We start from the raw sequence: 19,135 nt of genomic DNA, 5'->3' as shown, positions 1-19,135 counted from the left end.
ATATAATGGTATCATTCTCATTCTGTAACCTTTTCTTTTTTCTCGCTGTCTTCCTCCTACCTCTACCTCTGTTCTTCTTTGTCTCTCCATACCCTTCTCCAGCACCCCCCCCCAAAATTCCCCCTGTCTTTCGATCTCTGTTTCTCTGGCTCCTCTCTCTCTCTCTTTCTGACAGGTGCTCCCTTGTCCTTCAGCTCAGTCACGCCTTGGTTGCTCAGGGCTGGGGGGAGGAGGAGGGTGTTGGTTTTGGCTCTGACAGACCCCCTCTCCTGGGGCAGGTGAGCTGACAGGCCTGAGTGCCTTCTCTCCCCCTCAACCCTGCCTGGCCAGGGTTCGATTCTCAACTCCAGTTGACAGCTGCAATGATCCGTCTCCAGGCCCCAGTTGTTTTGCCCATATTGTTCCGCCTGCTGCTGCCGCTGTCTGGGCCCCACTCCATGTTCGCGGTTAGGGGAGGGGAGTAGAATATGGAAGAATAGTTTGCAGGCTGACAGGAAAGGGAATGGAGAGTGGGTACAACAATGAGTATACTGAGGACACGGGGATATTAGGGACCTGGAGGTACTGGCCACATGGGCATGATGATTACAGGGAATCATTTTCTGGAGATTGTGTTACAACCGAAACTTGTCTCCTAGGTCTGAGGCCCCAGAGAGGAGAATAACTGGGCTTCAGGTTTGTTTGTGTGTGTGTGACAGAGGCAGTCTGAGTCCAAGGATGGGTATAGGTAATTCTTTCTTGCTTATCAGCCTGTGAATTATCTGGAACTTTAGAACTGTTCTGTCCCCACAGACATCCTCCCAAAATAAACACTATAAAGCAGGATGTTGCAAAATAAGAAGAATTTATCACATCGATTTTGGAGTTGGGATCAGAGACAGTCACTGTAAATAGCCTGGTTAGAGGTCAATGTCAAGTTTGGGGTAGGTCTCAGGGTACCATTCATCTGGGATCAGGACAAGGGACAGCATCTGGGTTGATCAGCATCACTGTCTGGTTTAGGGTCATTGTTAGGGTCAGGATCAATCAACGGAGTTAAAACTCAAGTTTACATTTCTTGTCTCAGACACGGTTTTCCTGAGCACATTGGAGCTAGGGGGGAGGTCCATTGATAAAATATTTTAAATAAATAAATTGAGCTATTGTTGTGATAGTCACAAAGCCTTATCATATAGAACAAACATCTTGATTTTCACAGACATGGGTTTGGGCAGCAGAGATAATGAAAGATGGGAGGTTCAAGAGGGAGTTGGGCTCAGTTGTTGAGTGGGACAACTGTCTTTCACAAGGCTGAGATGTCTGGGATAACCTGTCACTTGTTTTTTCCAGATACTCATGTGCTATATGAACGCCTGGGCTCAGACGTGACCCTTCCCTGTGGGACGGCAGCCTGGGACACAGCAGTTACCTGGAGGGTCAATGGGACAGACCTGGAGGCTGCTCACCTTAACGGCTCCCAGTTGGTCCTTGAGGGCCTGGACCTTAGCCACAGTGGTCACTACGCCTGCTACCAGGGTTCCTCCTGGCACCTTCGATACCAGGCCCTGCTGCACGTGGGCAGTGAGTACATGACCCTTGATCCTGACCCTGACCCAAATGAACAGGATAATGAGTAATGACATAGGCTCCCTGAACCTATCTGGCTTGTGGATGGTGACAGTGACCTCTGACTCTTGACTGTGTTGCGCAGGGGCAGTGACTATGATCTGGACCTCAGTTTTCTCATGTGAAATGAAGGAGTTGGATTAGGTGATTTAAAGTCCCTTCCAGTGGATAGAGCATTGGCCCTGGATTCAGAAGGACCTGAGTTCAAATCCAGCCTCAGACACATAACACTTACTAGCTGTGTGACCCTGGGCAAGTCACTTAACCCCCACTGCCGCCCCCCCCAAAACAAAGACAAAAAAACAAAAATAAAGTCCCTTCCAGCTGTCCATCAGGATCTATAATCCTGTCATCTTTACCTCAGCTCTGCTTGTTTCTTCATTCACTTCTTGATTTTCTCCTGCAAGAGAGGTCACAATGGGGAAACCAATTATCCAAAAATGTCTTTCTTTGGGATATTTTGAGGACAATCACTGGTTCTCCCCTTGAGTTAATATGACAGTCAGTCACTCCCAAGTAAGTGATCTCTGCCCTCAGATAATTGAGAGTTGACTCTAATACTAGAGGGCAGGGATTTATCTAGATTCCCTATGGTAGTGGGGGCAGTAAAATCTCGTGTGAAGGTTTGAGGGAGATGGCAGAAGGAATGTCATAGATTTGAGACAGAAATCCTAGACAGTAATTAAGGTGAAACATAGGTAATCTGAGAAATATCCCCCTGGGGTGAGAGTGTGGAAGTGCCCCAAGTAGCCTTCTGTGTGTATGTAGGAAGGTGGATTGTATGGTCTTCTGTGTGACTGTGCATGTCTTTGTGTGAATGTGGCAGTGATTATGTGACTTTGTGGTTGTCTGAGTGTGATTGTGTGTGATCATGTCTGGGGTGGCAGTTGTGTTTCCATGTTTGTGTGATTGTGAGCATGTATGTTGTATGCCTTAAGCCTAGGGAGCTCTGGGAGGAGGCTTAAAGATGGGAGGCAGGACTTAAGAAGCCAGCAGGGCCATTGACCACACAGATACACTGATAAAGGCTGAGCTAATGGGACTGGGGCTGCTCAGGCCTAATCAGACAAGAGCATTGGAGCAGAAATAAATGTAATTGCCTGTAGTTTAATGTAATTCAGAGTCAAGCTTCCCCTTCACCCTCACCCCCTTTTATAACTGGCTGCAGCTTCCAGAGGAAGACCATGAGTCTATATCCTTTCCCTGCTGTCCCATCTTCCCCTTTGGGTGTGGGTACTCTTTACCTCTGCAGATACTTGCACAAGTCATTGACTTCTCTGAGTCCTCCCCCTCTCCCTATCTGGAAAACAGACACATTTCTCACTAGAGTCAGAATTAGGGCAGTTGTAAGGGGTAGAATAAGGACTGGACAACCAAGTGAGTTGCCTCAAGAAGCCAGTGGGGTGGGGTGGAAACTGAGGAGGATTCTGAGATGCCTTCTTGGTGGGTGAATGCCTGATATCTTAGGAACCATTGTATTGAAGGAAAGGAGAGAGTTTGAATTAATAAGAGGGAAAAATTAGGGCTCTTAACTTTTGACTCTTTCTTTGTCTCGGTCTCTGTCACACACACACACACACACACACACACACACACACACACACACACACACACACACACACCCACACACACCCACACACCCACCCCTGAGAAGATGCAATTCCTCCTCTGGAGCAGAGGGATGGAGTATATGTGTATGCATGAGTGAGAACTGGACAGTTAGCTAGTCCTGCCCCACAACTGAGAGGTGGTGTGGCCTAGAGGATAAAGCTGGGAATAGGAAAACTTTGATTCCAGTCTCACCTCTGATAAATAGTGCCTGTAAAGCTGGGAAGTCACTTAACTCCATGCTTAGCTTAGTACCTCGTGCTAGTAGTCCCTTAATAAATGTTTATTGACTAACAACTAATGACTAGTACCCTAGGCAACTCGATAAAATTGTAAGTTGCAGAAAATGTGCTGCTTTCCATTGGTGGGAGGGTTGGTTTGGGTTTTTTTGGCTTTTTTACTGGGAGTTTCTTATACCACTAGATTGTGAATTCCTGGAAGGTAGGGAGTATCTTGCTTTTCTTTGCATCCTTAGCACTTAGGCTGTGTCTGGCACATAATAAGCACTTAATAAATGTTTGTTGACTGACTGATGACCCTAGTGAAATCACACATCCAGTCCAAAATAAAAAAACCTTACATCGTCACCAAGGCCTCTTTGAGGAGCTCGTACAAAGGGGAGAATGTAAAGAAAGCTGTCAGGATGACACACCTGGAGACAGGGATACAATTTTTGTTTTTTAAATCCTATTTACAGTGTGTGGGGGAGGTCTGTGATTTCTTCCTCGTTGGGAACTCCCAATGTGGAAACTCTCTTCACAGCTTTAGTTTGGCCACTTATCTGCAACTTCTAGTCCTGAGAATTACCTGGGGCTCATTATTGAGCATCTACTCCCTGGATGGCTTTGTGCTAGGTAGAATACAGAGACAATAAACACAGTCCCTGCCCCTGTTGAGCTCTTTGGCTAGTTAGACACAAAATATACACATGAAACAGAGAATGGCACTTGGTGATCAAAAGTCAGAGTGGGTGGCTTACATTCTAGTTCTGTAATGAATTGAGAAGGGGAGGAGGTCAGTGTGGACTGGAATGGTTAGGGAGGACTTTTTGGAGGAGGTTGGACCTACCCTGGAATGAGGGATGAGTAAGATTTAGACTAGCTGGGAAGTGTGTGTGGCATTCTCAGTGGGGGAAATAGACTGAGGGAAGGCATAGATGAGAAATGTGCCCAGGATAAGGGTGGGGAGGGAAAGGAATCCAGGACACCAAGTAATCCAGTTTACCAGCAATGGGAGCTAGGTAGGTTCAGATCAGTTCGTGGAGCCCTTGAATGCCAGGTGAAAGAGTTTGTATTTTGTTCATTAGACAATAGGGGGGCGCCCCATGTTTCTGAGCAAGGACCTTAAAGTGATCAGAGGACTGACTATGTGAGAAAGCTTATTGATCTGGCAGTGGTGGTGAGCAGGACCTCTGCATTCATTGGTTCCAAGAAATCTCAGGGGAGGAAATAACTTTACCAATGCAGATTGGCATCTTCTCTTCAACTTATGGCCGGAACGTGGCCTGGGGCACTAAGAGGTTAAGTGAGCTGCCCAGGGTCACACCCATGGGTATGGTAGAGGCAGAATTTGAACTCAGGTGTTCCTGGCTTCAAGGCCATTTCTGTTCATTATGAAACAGCTGCCTTTATACCAGATTAGAGATAGAGAGCATTGTCTGAAACTTGAATTTTTGCAAATCATTATTGACTCATGCAGCACTGGAGGTCTCCAGGCCGAGGCTGGGTGGAGCATGTCGTTCCTGGGGATATCGTAGAGAAGATTCCTGTTTAGGCATGGGTTGGACTAGGAGACTTCCAGAGTCCCTTCCAGTGCTAAGGTTCTGTGAGTCTGTGAGATCACCAAGGCAGGAGTGGTTCAGGAGGTGAGGACCAAACCCTTATTTGGGAGCTGGAGGAGGAAGAGCAGAATGGAGAAGACTCTTGGAGAGGCTCTTAGAAGCTGGGGCAGTCAAGGAAGTTTGTGCCTTCACCTTGTTCTAAAACAGGGTCCTTGAGATGCATTCACTTCATGAGGTGCAGCAGGCAGAGGTAGGAAGAGAGCCGAGTGAGTTCAGTGTCCCCAAAGTCAAGAGGAGGAAGGAACGAAGAGAGGAGTCTAGCGGTGGGCGGCAGCAAAGCTGTGAGCAGGCGAAATAGACTGGTGCATTTGACGATTGGAAGTTCACTAGGAGCGACCTGGGAAAGAGCAGTTTCAGTAGAGAGGTAGGGACAGGAGCCAGATTGTAGGAGGTTGGGGAGTAAAATATTTAGATTTATGTGGAAAGTTGGAAGTGGGAGGATATTATTTTAAAGGAAGGTGCTTCAGATAGGCAAGACTTTGAGTATATATATGTAGATGAGATATTGATAGCTAAAGAGGGAGAGTTTGAACAGACCAGGTACAAGAACACAGAGATACAAACAAAGTTCTAATGAAAACAGTAAACTGGCTTAGGGTTCAGGGAACCATGCTGTGAACAACTGGGTGGGGTCAGTCAGGGAAGCCCTCTAGGAAGAGAGGTAAAGGACCACACTTTGAAGGAGAGCACATGGATGCAGTGAATCCAAAAACAAAGGTTGGTAGGCAAGTGGTGGGTGGGGAATTGAGGAACTCTGGATGTGGATGGTGGATGTTGGGAAGGAGTGGGAGATAAGGCTACAGACGTAGCTTGGGGCCAACTTGTGGAAGGCCTGGAATGCCAGGCTGAGGAGTTTGGCCTTTATCCCTGGGGCCAGGTCTTTGAGCCAGGGAGTGTGGAGAAGAAGCTTGTTTGGGGAAGTGGGGCCTGTGGGGGGGGGGCGCTGTGTGTAGCTGGCAGAGTTGTGTGCTGGGGGCCAGGCTGGGCCAGGCTGGAAGCAGTGGGCGTTTGGAGAGTTTTAGTGGCTGTGGGCTTTTCCTCACATACACTCCCCCCCCCAACCCCTGCCCGTTAGGACGTTCGTGCTGTGGGCTCCCATCCCTGGCCTGCTGGCGAGATGAAAGGAAAAAACATGCGGTTTGGTGGGAAAGGACATGGAAAAACAACTGAATTAGGAGCAAAACAAACAAACCCCTCCAGGGAACTACACACACACACACACACACACACACACACACACACACACACACACAAGCACATACACGTGGACACAGGCAGACACAGTTATTTGCACATAGGTGGGTGCCTTCATTCATGAAAAGAGTCTGTGCTGACACAAGCAGTCAGACCCCTACATACAGTCTTTATCTGGACACAGGCCTATGCATTCACACTTACAAATACATACGCGGGCACAGACAGATGGGCAGGTTAATGGACCCATACAAGCATGTGTGAGCGTGCGCATGCACACACATATACTTATATACCTATCCAGTTATACTCTTTGTGTACTGATAGACACATTCATTAACACATCTATTCGTGGCTATATACTGCCTCACACCACACACTGGCACACACAATCACACACAGTCTTGAATACACAGGCACGCCCTATTTTTCTCACACACAGGCTTACACCATCACATAGACACTACCGCACACAAACCTTCCACACTGACACTCTCAAACTCTCACGCTTGCTTTCTCTCCCTCATCACCCCCCCTTGCCTGGGAGGGGGGCCTCTACTCCTCAGCTGGACTCCAGCTGCACAGAATGGCTCCTTTTCTTCCTTTTCTTTGTTTTTCTTTCCTCCTTTCCCTCAGAGAAACCTGGTCCCTGTCAGAGAGGAAACCCAAGCCCTGTTCCCAGCCCTGGGGCCCCAGGGCCAGACAGCTATGCCGGCCACCCCCCTCCTCCCTGTAGCAGGCCCACCCTTTCTCCTGACTACCCTCCTCTGCTCAGCCTACTCTTACCCCCAAATCAGAGACACATGGTCCCTACCCTCAAGAAGCCCCACTTGAGAGGGAAGGTGTGACCCCGACCCTGTGGGTAGTCCTGGTTTGGGGGCCTGGGTGTCTTGGGTCTCTCTGAGCTAAGCCGCACTGATTGGTGAATCCCCTCACCCCATGTAACATTGGCCTGGAGTCCTGGGTCAGCCTGGGTCAGAAGAGAACAGATTAGTCTTGTTCTGCTTGACTCTACAGGGCAGAACTAAGTGGAATGGGCAGAGGTTTCAGAGAGATAGAATTAAACTTTATATAAAGAAAAACTTCCTAACAGTTCGAGCTGTCCCGAAGCAGAAGGAGCTGCCTTATGATGGATGGGTGAGTGAGGGGGGCTGCTTCTGAGTAGGGTAGAGATTGAACTGTCAAATGACCTCTGAAGCTGAGCAAAAAACAGTGGTAGTCTGCTGAGGAACCCCAGACCCTGGCCATTGCCAGAGGAAGGGAGAGTATTAGTAGCTCTTCAGACTGTGCAAGCTCCCCTCTGTTTCCACCACACCTCAGGCCTGAGAACCCAGCCCCTATTCCAGGTCCCCTTCTACTTGAGAGATAGGGAAGGGACCTCTGTGGCTTGATGCTGGAGACCTACGGAAGATTCAGTGCCTTTGCTCCATTTTCCCTGGCCCTAGGCTAAACTTCGGCTGAGCCTTGGTGGAGGCAGGTTGAAGGCACTCACTGAAGAGTGAGAGAGAGGAGTGGAGAGGGGGCGAAGTGGCAGGTCATGTGGGGTGTTTGGAATCACCTCTCTGTTATCTGCTTTGTGAATTATGTATGTGGTGGGGAGGGGGGAGAGCAGGGAATAAAGGAGTTAAGGACTCCCTCAGGGTGTCTTTCCCTGGAACTTTACTCTCAGTCCAGATTGAACTTCCACTCCTGTAAGCAAGTGTTCTGAGGGTCTGTTAGCAGCCTGACCTCAGACCTACCCTTCTGAGGTTACGGTGCCCTCAGAAAATCCAATTCTTCCTCCCATGTCTAGGTGCCAGTGGGTTTTGATTCTCTGTGCTTTTTAAAAAAAATTATTTTTATCCTTGACCCTACTCTTCTTTCTCTAGATGTAGACTAGAGAACTATCAGTACCTTCTGGCTGTCTATGCTCCCCTTCCCACACAGCTATTCAACAGGTAGAGAAACTGAGACCTGGGGAAAAGACTGGTCCTAGATCTCAGAGCATCTGGTGGTAAAGACTGATACAGATCTGGGAAGAGGAGGCTGAAGGCTTAGTTGACTTAACTGCCCCAAAACTGCCAGAGGAAGAATAGGAAATCTCCTGGGTCCCCCTAGGCCTTGAATAGTCCAGTCCTTGGGAAGCCTCTGTCTGAGGGGGGAAGACAGTCCCACACTCGGGATACAATAGCCGTTCCTATCTATGAGAGAAAGGCAGTGTGGCAGAGTGGATAGTGTATTTGATTTAGATACAGGAAGACCTATATTGGTGGATAGAGCTGTGGACCTGGAGTCAGAGGAAGATCTTTGGCTGTTTTGAACTGTGGCCAAGTCATTTAACCACTCTGAGCCTCAGTTTCCATATCCATAAAAAATAACACTTGTACCTATCTCAGTGGGCTATTATTAAGGCTCAAATGAAGTGATCTGTGTGAAACGCTTTGAAGACTTTGAAATACTATGCAAGTGTCAGCTATTATTATATGAGGTAAAGACACAGCCCTATCCTTAGAGAACCTGAGGGACGGTCCCTCCCTCTTCTGACATAGAGACATTAAATGGAGACAAAGCACCTCCTAGGGAGAGTTGGTGAGAGGCTGAAGGCCTCCCTGATCCTGATCTGATCCCTCCAGCTCCTCTGTTCCTTCTGCTGCTTCGGCCTTTGACGCCTCCCTCCCAACTCCTGCCGGGATGTACAAAGCTAGGCTCCTCATCCCAACCTCCCCGGAAGGAATTTCCTCTCTGACTGGGGCCCCTGCCAGTGCTGACCACTTTGTCCTCTCCCCCTAGGCCCTCACATGTGGAATCACTCCCTCTGCCCCACCCAAAGCTCTCATAATCATACTTCCTGTGTCCTCCTCCCTCCCTCTCTTCCTCACCCCTGGTCTTCTTGACCCCATCCCTATGTCCCCCAAAGTCTTCTTGAAATTCCTAATAATTTATTCTTTCTTTACCCAACCAAGCAAATGGCATCTTAGTGCATGAAATCCAAGTTCAGGCAGGAAAGGGTATGGACCAAGGAGCTTCCTAGCTTTCCTCTGAAGTCTCTGAGGGCTTCCTGGAAAAGGTGGAAATTGAACTGTGCAATAACTTTCTCCTAAGACTAGTGGTAATGTTGAACTGCTCCAAGACTGAGTCACCTCTTCTCCTCTCATTTTCATAGCACCGTAGCCTTAGAGCTGGAAGAAATCTGAGGGATCACTTAGTCTAGTCCAGGACTGGGGAACCTTTGGCCTTCTAGGTCCTCAAGTGTGGCCCTTTGACTGAATCCAAACTGGATTTGTTCTGTGAAGTTTGGATTCAGTCAAAGGGCCGCACTTGAGGACCTAGAGGGCCACAGGTGGCCTTGCAGCTGCAGGTTCTCCACCCCTGGTCTAGTCTCTTCATTTGACAACACTGTAAACTGAGGCTGAGAGATGAGATTTGCTCCAGGCCACAGGTGGGTTTCAGACCCTGACCCAGCACTCTTTCCACCATCCAGGATACCTGAGGCTGGCCAGGAGAGTGTCTTGATTCTTGCTAAGGTGTTTCTTCCCGACCCAACCCCACCTGCCTGTTTGTGCCTCATTTCAGTAGGTGGCCTGTGAAGTGGGTGGGGGACTGGAGCTGGGGAGAAAAGGGAAATAATACAGGCCTCTGTTACTTTTCCCTTCTCATATAAGGAACCCAGGTGAGCAAAGGGTAGATAAGTCCACAGCCTATCTCTTTTGGAGAGTTGGATTTAATGCAGGATGATTTCCTGTTTCTGGGCTCAGGAAGACAGGTCAAGGAGTTGTTTGCTGTCCCTGGAGGAACATCTCTGGTGTTTGGGTGTTGTACAGCACAGTTCACTGTGAACTGCACATGCTGAATCCCCTCCCCCCTCCACCACAGCTTGGGTGTCCAGGGCCCAGGCTGCCAACACTCCCCCCCCATCCTACCTCCGCCCCTTGCCTCCCTGCCATGGGTAACTTGACCCCTGGCACATGGCCTGGCATTCCTTCATCCACATGAAAGGGAAAACTCTCAGCCTCACCAGCTCACTCTCATCTCTGATGTGACACCCCTCCTACTTCCCCTCCCCCACTATGCCCTCAGGATCGCAGGGCCTGGAGTGACCTCCGTGGGTCATCCTTTTCTGTTCACTGTCCCCAGGAAAGTAGTCCAGGTAGTTACCCAGAGGGGGTCACTCTCCCTCAGGTGATCCAGAACCCCAGATCTCTTATTTCCTGGGAAATCTTTCTTGATTTCTGCTTTGTATTCTTCCTGCTGCAGGGTCAGACATGAGGACTGGGGGCCGACCTCTTCTCTCCAGCCCTACACAGCATATGCATGCAGACAGACCCACAGACCTCTGCATACACTCATATGCACAGACACCTACACCTACTTCCCATGGACAGACACATGTTTAGACATCTGGATGTGCGCACAAGCACACAGACACACATATACACATTTTGCCCTAATTCAGAGTATTATTTCCCCTCCCCAACTCCTGTCTATTAAGTGTGGGAAGGTGTAGAACCCCGGAGGTGTTGTGGGGCTCAGGCTGACGGCTGGAGAGCCCTCAGAGATCAAAGGAGCTGCCTCCAACTGAGGCACCCAAATATCCTGGTCTCCAAGAGGCTGTCTGCCCTATCTGTGGAGGAGGTAAAGGCCCAGGGGAAGATAAATCTGGGGGGGAGACCCCGCGGGAAGATTTGGAGGGGACCAGAGAACAGGAAGGGAGGAACCAACATTAGATAGCAAGAAAGAATTCCTCAGAGATGTGTGGTGTCAGGGAAGGGGGAGAATGGGGAGTGCAATCAGGGAGGCCAGGGTGTCCTTCCCCGGGACTCTCAAAGTCAGACTGGTAGGGGAGGGCTGGGGGAGCAGGACAGAATTAACTCCATCTGTCAGCAATCATTCTCCCCCCACCCCCTTCGCTAATCCCTCAATTCTCTGATTCTCCAGTTCACACCCTCAGCTCCTAGAATATTTGTGAGGTATATCACCCTGCCAGGGGGCCCTCTCAGGTCATCTGATATGGCCTCTTGCAACTGTGTGTATGTGTGTGTGTGTGTGTGTGTGTGTGTGTGTGTGTGTGTGTGTGTGTCTTTTCTGTCCACCTCCTTCTCCTCCTCTCATCTGTAGTCTTCTTACCCTATTACTTCTTTCAGGGGGCTAGTACCCCTGGCTTCCCTCATGTCCCCTTCCTCTTCCTATCCTCAGTGATACCAGAAAGTCTTCCTCCTAGCACCTACCTCCTAGGCTGGTTGTGAGGGTAAAATGAGATAATATCTGCAATGTGCTTTGCTGGATTCTCCTGCCCGCAGCTTACCCAGAAACAGGAGAACACTGGGTTCTCATCCCATCTCTGTCAGTAACTCCGTGTGGGCCTTTGGTCAAGTCTGGGCCTCAGAGGGGACTCGGGGATAGCTTAGCTTCCTTCCAACTCTGACAATCTGTGATTCTCTGTCTAACCTAACACAGTGAAGCTTTGATAGGAGAATTTCAGGGACCTTGACAAGGGACCCCACAAGAATGCAGGGGGAAGGGGGCAGCTAGGTAGCCCAGTGGATAGAGCACGGGCCCTGAAGTCAGGAGGACCTGAGTTCAAATCCGGCCTCGGGCCAAAACACTTGACACTTACTAGCTGTGTGACCCTGGGCAAGTCACTGTTTTTTTGCTGATGTGTAGGGTAGCACTGCATGATGACATGCATAGGCAGAAACCCTCCCCACTGTACCTATGCATGCACATGCACACCTAGCCATGCCACAGTGTAGCTTACATATACACACATATGTAAGCATGCGTAGACATGCATGTATAGGGTGTCCCCGAAGTCTTACAATAGTTTGTTAAAGCTTTAAAATGCCCTCAGACTTTTGGTTCAACCCATTATTACATTTGTACATTTGTATGCAGATATAATGAGAGAAAGAGGAGGGAGGAAAGGCAAGCAGCAATGGATAGAGAACATGTCTCCAAAGTCAGGAAGCCCTGGGCTCAATTACTGCCTTGCTCACATGGCCCTGGGCAAGTTACTAACCTTCTCATGTCCCAGGCAGCTCTAGAAGACATAACAGTTGCCCATCTACATTGGTAGGAGGACCTCCCATGACAGGAGACACAAGTAGACATAGAAATGCATGTATGTACAGTGTTCCATTACATATAGACCCAACCACACACATAATACCCAGACAATGCTGTTAACTCGTGTGACTTTTTGTGGACTTATACACATACACACAGTGCCTGAGTGCTCAGAGTACCTGAGAGCAACATGCCTGTACGATGGAGGAGGAACACAGACATCAATTTCCAGTCTGAGAGATTTCTTAGGGAATCTGGGGGATGGTGGGTGGGTGTGGTCTGTCTTGTTTCCTTTATTCTGAGTTTTTTCCAGGAGTGATGATTCCCCTCTGGATCCCTTAACCATAAATCCCTACCAGAGCCCCAACATGTGGTGGGGCTAGGTAGTGTTTGTGATGGAGCCAAGGAGAGGAGTTGAGGGGCAGGAGTCGTTTCTCCTCTTTCAGGAAGCCCTTGCCGACTGCACCTACGCCCAACACCTCCTTCTCAGACTCTGCCCTCTAGTCAGCTCCCCTGCCCCTACAATTTACCAACAGTGTGGGATATGGACACTTGTCCAGCAAGCCTTCTCTTACTGCTTCTGTTCTGCCTTCACCCAAATCCCTCTCAGTTCACTCCTCTGAATGTGGATAACAATTTTATAGAACCATCCTTGACCTGTCACCACTTTTAGAGGTCTTCCCCCTGCACTCTTTTTTTTTTGTTTTTATTTATTTTTGGGCAATTGGGGTTAAGTGACTTGCCCAGGGTCACACAGCTAGTAAGTGTCAAGTGTTTTGGCCTGAGGCCGGATTTGAACTCAGGTCCTCCTGACTTCAGGGCCCGTGCTCTATCCACTGCGCTACCTAGCTGCCCCCTTCTCCCTGCATTCTTGTGGGGTATTTTTAAAACATCTTTCCCAGGGTGCATCTTCTCTCTTCCCAGCCTCTCCTCCCTCTCTCCCTGCCTCCAAGCCTAGCACCTTGATTGGGAAGTCCCTATTGCCATCCCATCTGTATCCCTTCTACTATCGGGTCAGTGTGATTGAAGAGAAAGGAAGATCTTTAAGGACTCCCCCCAAACCTGTTGTGTTCCTTCCCTCTCTGGCTCTTGGTGGGGAAGGGGGGCCTGGGCTGAGAGGACTTTGCTTACAGACCTTTTCCATGCAGTCCTATCTTTCCTTTGCTCTGGAAAATGTGGCCGGGCTGCTGACAGACAGCACATGTGGCCGGACGTTTGTAACCGATTCCCAGCCCCAGGGGCTGGACTGGGGGAAGTGGGGAAGGATGGGGGCCAGAGACAGGGGAGGAGAAATGCCCCCTAAAGTTCACAGATTAGGGGCACATATACGATTCCCTTTCATTCACCTCGTTGTTTCTTCCTACTGTGATCAGGTTAGGAAGAAATAGGTATGAAGATTTGAGGTTAGATGTTAGGAAGAACTTTTCGACAAGTAGGGGGAAGGGTGATGGTGATCTAGAGAGTTTTGGGGGCCCCATCTCCTCTTCCCTATTCCCTTATTTTTAGAGCTACCCTGTCAGGACCTTCAGAACTCAAGCCTTCCAAATGGACAGTTGATCACAGAGAGAGAGAGTGTATGAATGTGTGTATGTATGGGAGGGATAGCAGGGACTATCTCCTTGAATCTCCATAATTCTAGGCACACAGCAGGTGTTTAGTACATGTTCGCTGAATGAATGAATGTATAGGATACAGGTGAACTTCACTTAGCACATTGGAGATATGTCTATATATCATATGTTAGATATGTGAGACATATGTCTCTTACATATATAATATATATTATATGTGTGTCTATATATACATGTGTGTGTACACACACACACACAAACAATAAAATCATAAGTTTCTAGACTGTAGGTTAAGAACCCCTGAACTAAAGGAAATCAAAGGTTCCTTCCAGCTCTGACAGCCTGTGATTCTAAGTGGGGGCTCTTGCCCTGAAGGCGCAGAGGGAATAAGGGGCTGTAAGTTGTAGTGGGAATGAATAGGGGCCAGTACTGCCCCTGTCTTGGTGCAAAAGTGTGGTGGCGGCAGCGGCGGCAGAGGAAATGAGGCTTCTCAGAGAGGGAGATAAAACAAGGTTTTCCCCCAGAAGATAGTCTGCCTCTCTCCTTTAGGGCCCTTCTAGAGAAAAACTCTTTAGACTAATATGCCTGGGTCCCTTTCCCTCTTCCATCCTAACTCATATTCCAACAACTTCACTGACCATCTCCATCCTTCTGTCCATCTCAGACAGTGACTCCGACTTGCATGTGATTTCTGCTTGCAGTGACCAGAATCTATTCTTTCAGACAACCTGAAGTCTACTCTGTGCTCCTGTTCTCTCCCTTCTCTCTCCCCTGGGGCTTAACCATGGTGGGTCTCAGTCTTTGGGGGATCTGGGGCAGACCATAAGTCCTATAGCTAGGCCAGATGTTTGCTCTCTGTCCAGGAATCAAAGGCCAGGGGTCACTGGCTCCCTGTGAGGTGGCTAATGAGGTAACAAGGGGGCCCATGTTCCCAGGGGAGGCAGGAGTTAAGTTTATTAGCCCCTGGAATCCAATTAGTCTTGAAGGGTATGAATCTTTTGGAGGGAGCAGAGTGGAGGAGAGGGGTGTGGCTGAGCTGGGTGCAGTAGGCTAGCAGATGTTTACAACTGGTCAGACCTATTGCTGCCCTGATTCAGACCCCTTGGTCTGGTCCAGTCATACTTAATCATCTGCTATGTGGATTGTGGTTAGATAGCTGAAAGTGTCCTCTGAAGGTGAAAGAGGCTGACCTAAAAGATCAAGTTAGGTCAGGAGATAGGGAAAGAGAACCTTTGTTGTTGTTCAGTCATGTCTGACTCTTTGTGACCCTATTTGGGGTTCTCTAGGCAAAGATGTTGGAGTAGTTTTGCCATTTCTTTCCCCAGCTTATTTTATGGATGAAGAAACTGAGGCAGAGTCAAGTGACTTGCCCAGGGTCACATGGCTAGTAAGTGTCTGAAGCCAGGTTTGAACTCAGGAAGATGAGTCTTGCTGACTCCAGGCCTGGCACCCTATTCACTGCTCCACCTAGTTGCCCCAGAGAGAACTTGGGGAGGGGTAAATATGGGGTGCATGGACTGATTTCTGGGGACCCCTGAGATAATGGATAAGATTTCTGAGGACTGCCACTTCTGATGGTGTCATCGTGACCAACATCTGTCTCTTCCCAGGCTGTTAATCTCTAAGATGTTTAAAAAACCCTTACAAAATGGGGGGAAAGGAGTTCAGGGCAGAGGATTAGGGACGGAAGGCTGGAAGATCAGGGAGCCCTGGGTGGTTACTGAGAGGACTGAGAATACTCTCTCTCTCTCTCTCTCTCTCTCTCTCTCTCTCTCTCTCTCTCTCTCTCTCTCTCCTCTCTCTCTCTCTCTCCCCCCCCTTCCTTCCTCTCTCTCTCCCTCCCTCTTCGTTTCCCTCGCCTTCTTCTTTTGCACCTCTCTGCCTCCCCTCCCCCCTTCTCTCTCTCTCTCCCCCTCCCTTTCCCTCTTCTCCTTTTGTGCCCCCTTTCCTTTTCCTTCTCTCCCCCTCTCCCTCCCATTTATGTCTGCTCTCCTCCTCTGACTCTTCTCTCTTCCTCTGTAACTGACTTTGACTCTCCCCTCCTCCTCTTCCCCCCTTCCATCCCCCCCTCCCCCACTCTTGGCTCCTTAGTGTGTACAAGTCTGTTTCTGCCTATCTCTATCCTTTGGCCTGTGTTTCTCTTCATCCCTCTCTTATTGCTTCTTTCTGCCCTGGTTTCCATCCCTTGTGTCTCTTTTTGTCCATTTCTAGCTCCAGTCTCTCTCTCTGAGTAGCTGCCTATTTATGTTCCTGGGTCATTGTCATTTTCTGAGTCCTGGTTGGGTATCTTTCTCATTGCTTACCTCTATTTCCCCATCTATCTTTTATTCTTATGGTCTTTCCTTCCCCCGTCTGGGATCTGCCCAGGGCAAAGAAGCCAGGAGGATGCTTCCTGTGTTCCTTTCCATCATAGGATTCCTTCTCCCTTTCTGGTAGCATCTTACCTGTCCTTTGAGGCCCAGCTCAAATTCCAGCTCCTTCAGGAAGCCTTCCCTGACTGGTGCAACCACTCGGCTCTCTCCCTTCTCTGGCCTCCTCAAGTACTTAGCATCTAAGCCACACACTCTCTGTCCTTGATCACACGCTGTCCTGTTTTATTTTCTAATGGCTTCCTGCACCTGAATCTCCTTCTCTTCAATCAGACTGTGAGCTCCCCAGGGTCAGGAATGGAGGCTGCTCTTTCCTTCTCCCCATGAGCAGAGCCCAGCCCAAGGGCTTCAGTACAAATCCCTCAAGTAGGAAACTGAGGCCCAGAATGGGGAAAAATTTGCCAGAAGTCACTCACAGCTAAGGGGAAACTGCTGGATTTTGGACGTGCAAGATTAGGCTGTGGATGGAATATCTATATGGAGCCCTGTAGCCAGGAGGAGGTGGTGGTAGATCTAGGGGCATTATATTGGGGAATCATTCTCATAACTGGGGTTGGGGTGGAGATAGAATAGGCTGGAGCCCCAAGGAACACCCCCAGTTAGCATGAAGAAAAATGTCAGAGGAGAGCAGTGGGGCTTGAGAGTGTGTGTGTGTGTGTGTGTGTGTGTGTGTGTGTGTGTGTGTGTGAGAGAGAGAGACACACACACACACACAGAGACAGAGATACTGATACCGAGATACCACGGACTCAGAAGACATAAGCCCTTTTCAGGAGACCGAAGCAGACTTAGGATCAGCATTCTTGCCTGGACCTGCCTCCCCCCAGGAAGCCCTCCTGGGTTGTTTCCAAGGTTCTCCCCTGGCTTCAGGCCCCACTCCCAGCCCCTGATGATTGATTAACTGGTAGGAGGAGTAGAGGGGCCAGGGTATCCACCCCCACCCCCCCAGGGACCCACCCCAACCCCTTAGCAGCTGCCGCAGTTGTTTCATTTAGCAGGTGAACAGAGAGGAGCTTCCCCTGTGCCGGTTTGTTGTTTTTCTTTAATTAAACATCTGGAGTTTCTGGCCTGGGTCTGGGATGCTTCATGGACCCTTTGCTGACAGGTTCCCCCTCCCCCTGTACTCCCCTCCTGTAGACAGGGGCTCCCTCTCCTCCCTCTCTGCCCTCAGGGAGCCCTTGGCCTGAGGGAGGATATCCAACTCCTGCCCTTGGGGACTCCCTAGTTTGGGGGGCTGGAAACTCGGGCCCCCCACTTCAAGTAGCCTGTGATCTGGGGTAGAGAAAAGTACTGTTCCTTCCCTTGAAGAGCCCCAGATCTGGGGGGTTGCGAAGGAGACACGATTCTCTCTGTGGGGAGCCCTCGGCCTGAGGGAGCTATGCAGCCCCACCCTGGGGGAACCCTCGGTGTTGGGGGAGAGATCTCTCTTAAGCAGCCCTTAGTTTGGGTGGGGAGGAGATCTGGACAGGGTAATAGTCAGGATATGCATATAAATAATCTGCAGGCCTTTGCTGGGCTGAGTTGAGGGGGATGGAGAAGGATCTGCCCAGGCATGGTAGAGGTCACCTTCTCCAGCATTTCCTGTGAGGGCAAGGGGGTGTGGTGCGGTGCGGTGCCAGTGCCACCAAGTTGGGAGTCAAAGGACCTGTGTTCTTATCTGGGCTTGGCTGCTAACTGCCTGTGTGACCTTGGCGAGTTTTTTCCTCTCTCTGGGCCTCAGTTTCCTACTGAGAGGCTTACTCTAGATGTTTCCTAAGATTCCTTCTGACTCAAAATCCTATCATCTTATGACTGAAGGTGAGGAGGTGGTGGGGGTGGGGACGGGACTGTGCTCTCATCCCCATCCCTCCTTGGGGTAAGCCTTCACTTCTCTCTGTCTCTGTCCCTCAGTCTGTCTTTCTGGCCGTCTCCATCACTGTCTCCTCCCCCACAGCTGGGGGCTTGGCTGAACTCCAGTAACCCCATTAAGGAGGCCTCTGCCCTATTCCCTCCCCCCTCTCCCCAATCGATACAGCCGGTTCCCTTTCCGGCTTTACCCATGCATAGTGGACCTGTCTCTGGGGAGAGGAGGTATGTATGGAACTATAGCCATGGCTCAACCAGTTGGCCTCGGGGGTGGGCACCCCCATGACCTGAGTACCTGGGTACTTCTATAAGAAGAGTTCCCATTCGCCTTCCCAGCATGGAACAGTTACGCATCAAGAGAGCTGAGCGTTGAAATAACTGCATCAGGATTAGTGTGGATCTTGCTCTCTGTGTAGGTAGTGGAGTGGTACTGTGGGGCCGTAGATTTAGAGCTGAAAGGAGCCTTAGAAGCTAGCTTGTTCCATGGCCTTACTTAACAGATGAGCAGACTGAGGCTCGGAGAGGTTTCATTTGCCCAGGGCCACAAAGTCAGCTTCTGAGTTAGGATTTGAATCCAAGTCTTCTGATTTCATATCCAATACTCCAGCCACCACATACCAGTGCATTATTATGATTTGTCTAGATTTCAAGCACGTGGCGGGAAATAGCTGTATATTGGGATAGGAGTGTATCACCATGAACATGTGCCTTGATATAGGTCAGGGAGGCAGAGAGATGAGTAGACTTATGGGCCTTGCCAGGCCTAGGTTTTGGAAAGGTTCTGGGATCTGCAAAGATCATCTGGTCTATCTCACTGTTCCTGGGCAGTGCAAAGGAGGTTACTTCTCCTTCCCTTTACCAACCAGCGACTCACTTGCTGTTCTTCCAGTGTTCACTTAACGGACATTTGAAGACCAGTGTCTGGTCTGAAGGGGCTTGGGGTCGGTCCTTGGGATGTCAGGTACTGGAGGAGAGAAGCTCCCCCAGGGCATCTAATAAAGAGCTTAATAAATGCTTTTTCATTCATTTATCATCACTAGAGGTTTACAAGTATGAGTTGG

General features: G+C 49.5%; 1 protein-coding gene across 2 annotated transcripts in view; it reads left to right on the top strand.

Annotated features, from left to right (window-relative positions):
- CNTFR (ciliary neurotrophic factor receptor) overlaps positions 1-19,135 on the top strand; it is a 93,819-nt gene that overhangs the window by 56,989 nt on the left and 17,695 nt on the right. For both annotated transcript variants that reach the window (XM_020966932.2, XM_020966931.2), the window contains one exon: positions 1,330-1,560. In XM_020966932.2, coding sequence (XP_020822591.1) covers positions 1,330-1,560 — 231 coding nt within the window. The remainder of the gene's footprint in view (positions 1-1,329; positions 1,561-19,135) is intronic.

This window comes from Phascolarctos cinereus, unplaced genomic scaffold (assembly GCF_003287225.1).
Source record: "Phascolarctos cinereus isolate Bilbo 61053 unplaced genomic scaffold, phaCin_HiC Scaffold_4;HRSCAF=312, whole genome shotgun sequence".
NCBI lineage: Eukaryota > Metazoa > Chordata > Mammalia > Diprotodontia > Phascolarctidae > Phascolarctos > Phascolarctos cinereus.
Note: the sequence above shows the minus strand (reverse complement) of the source record. Positions and strands in the feature narration are given on the sequence as shown.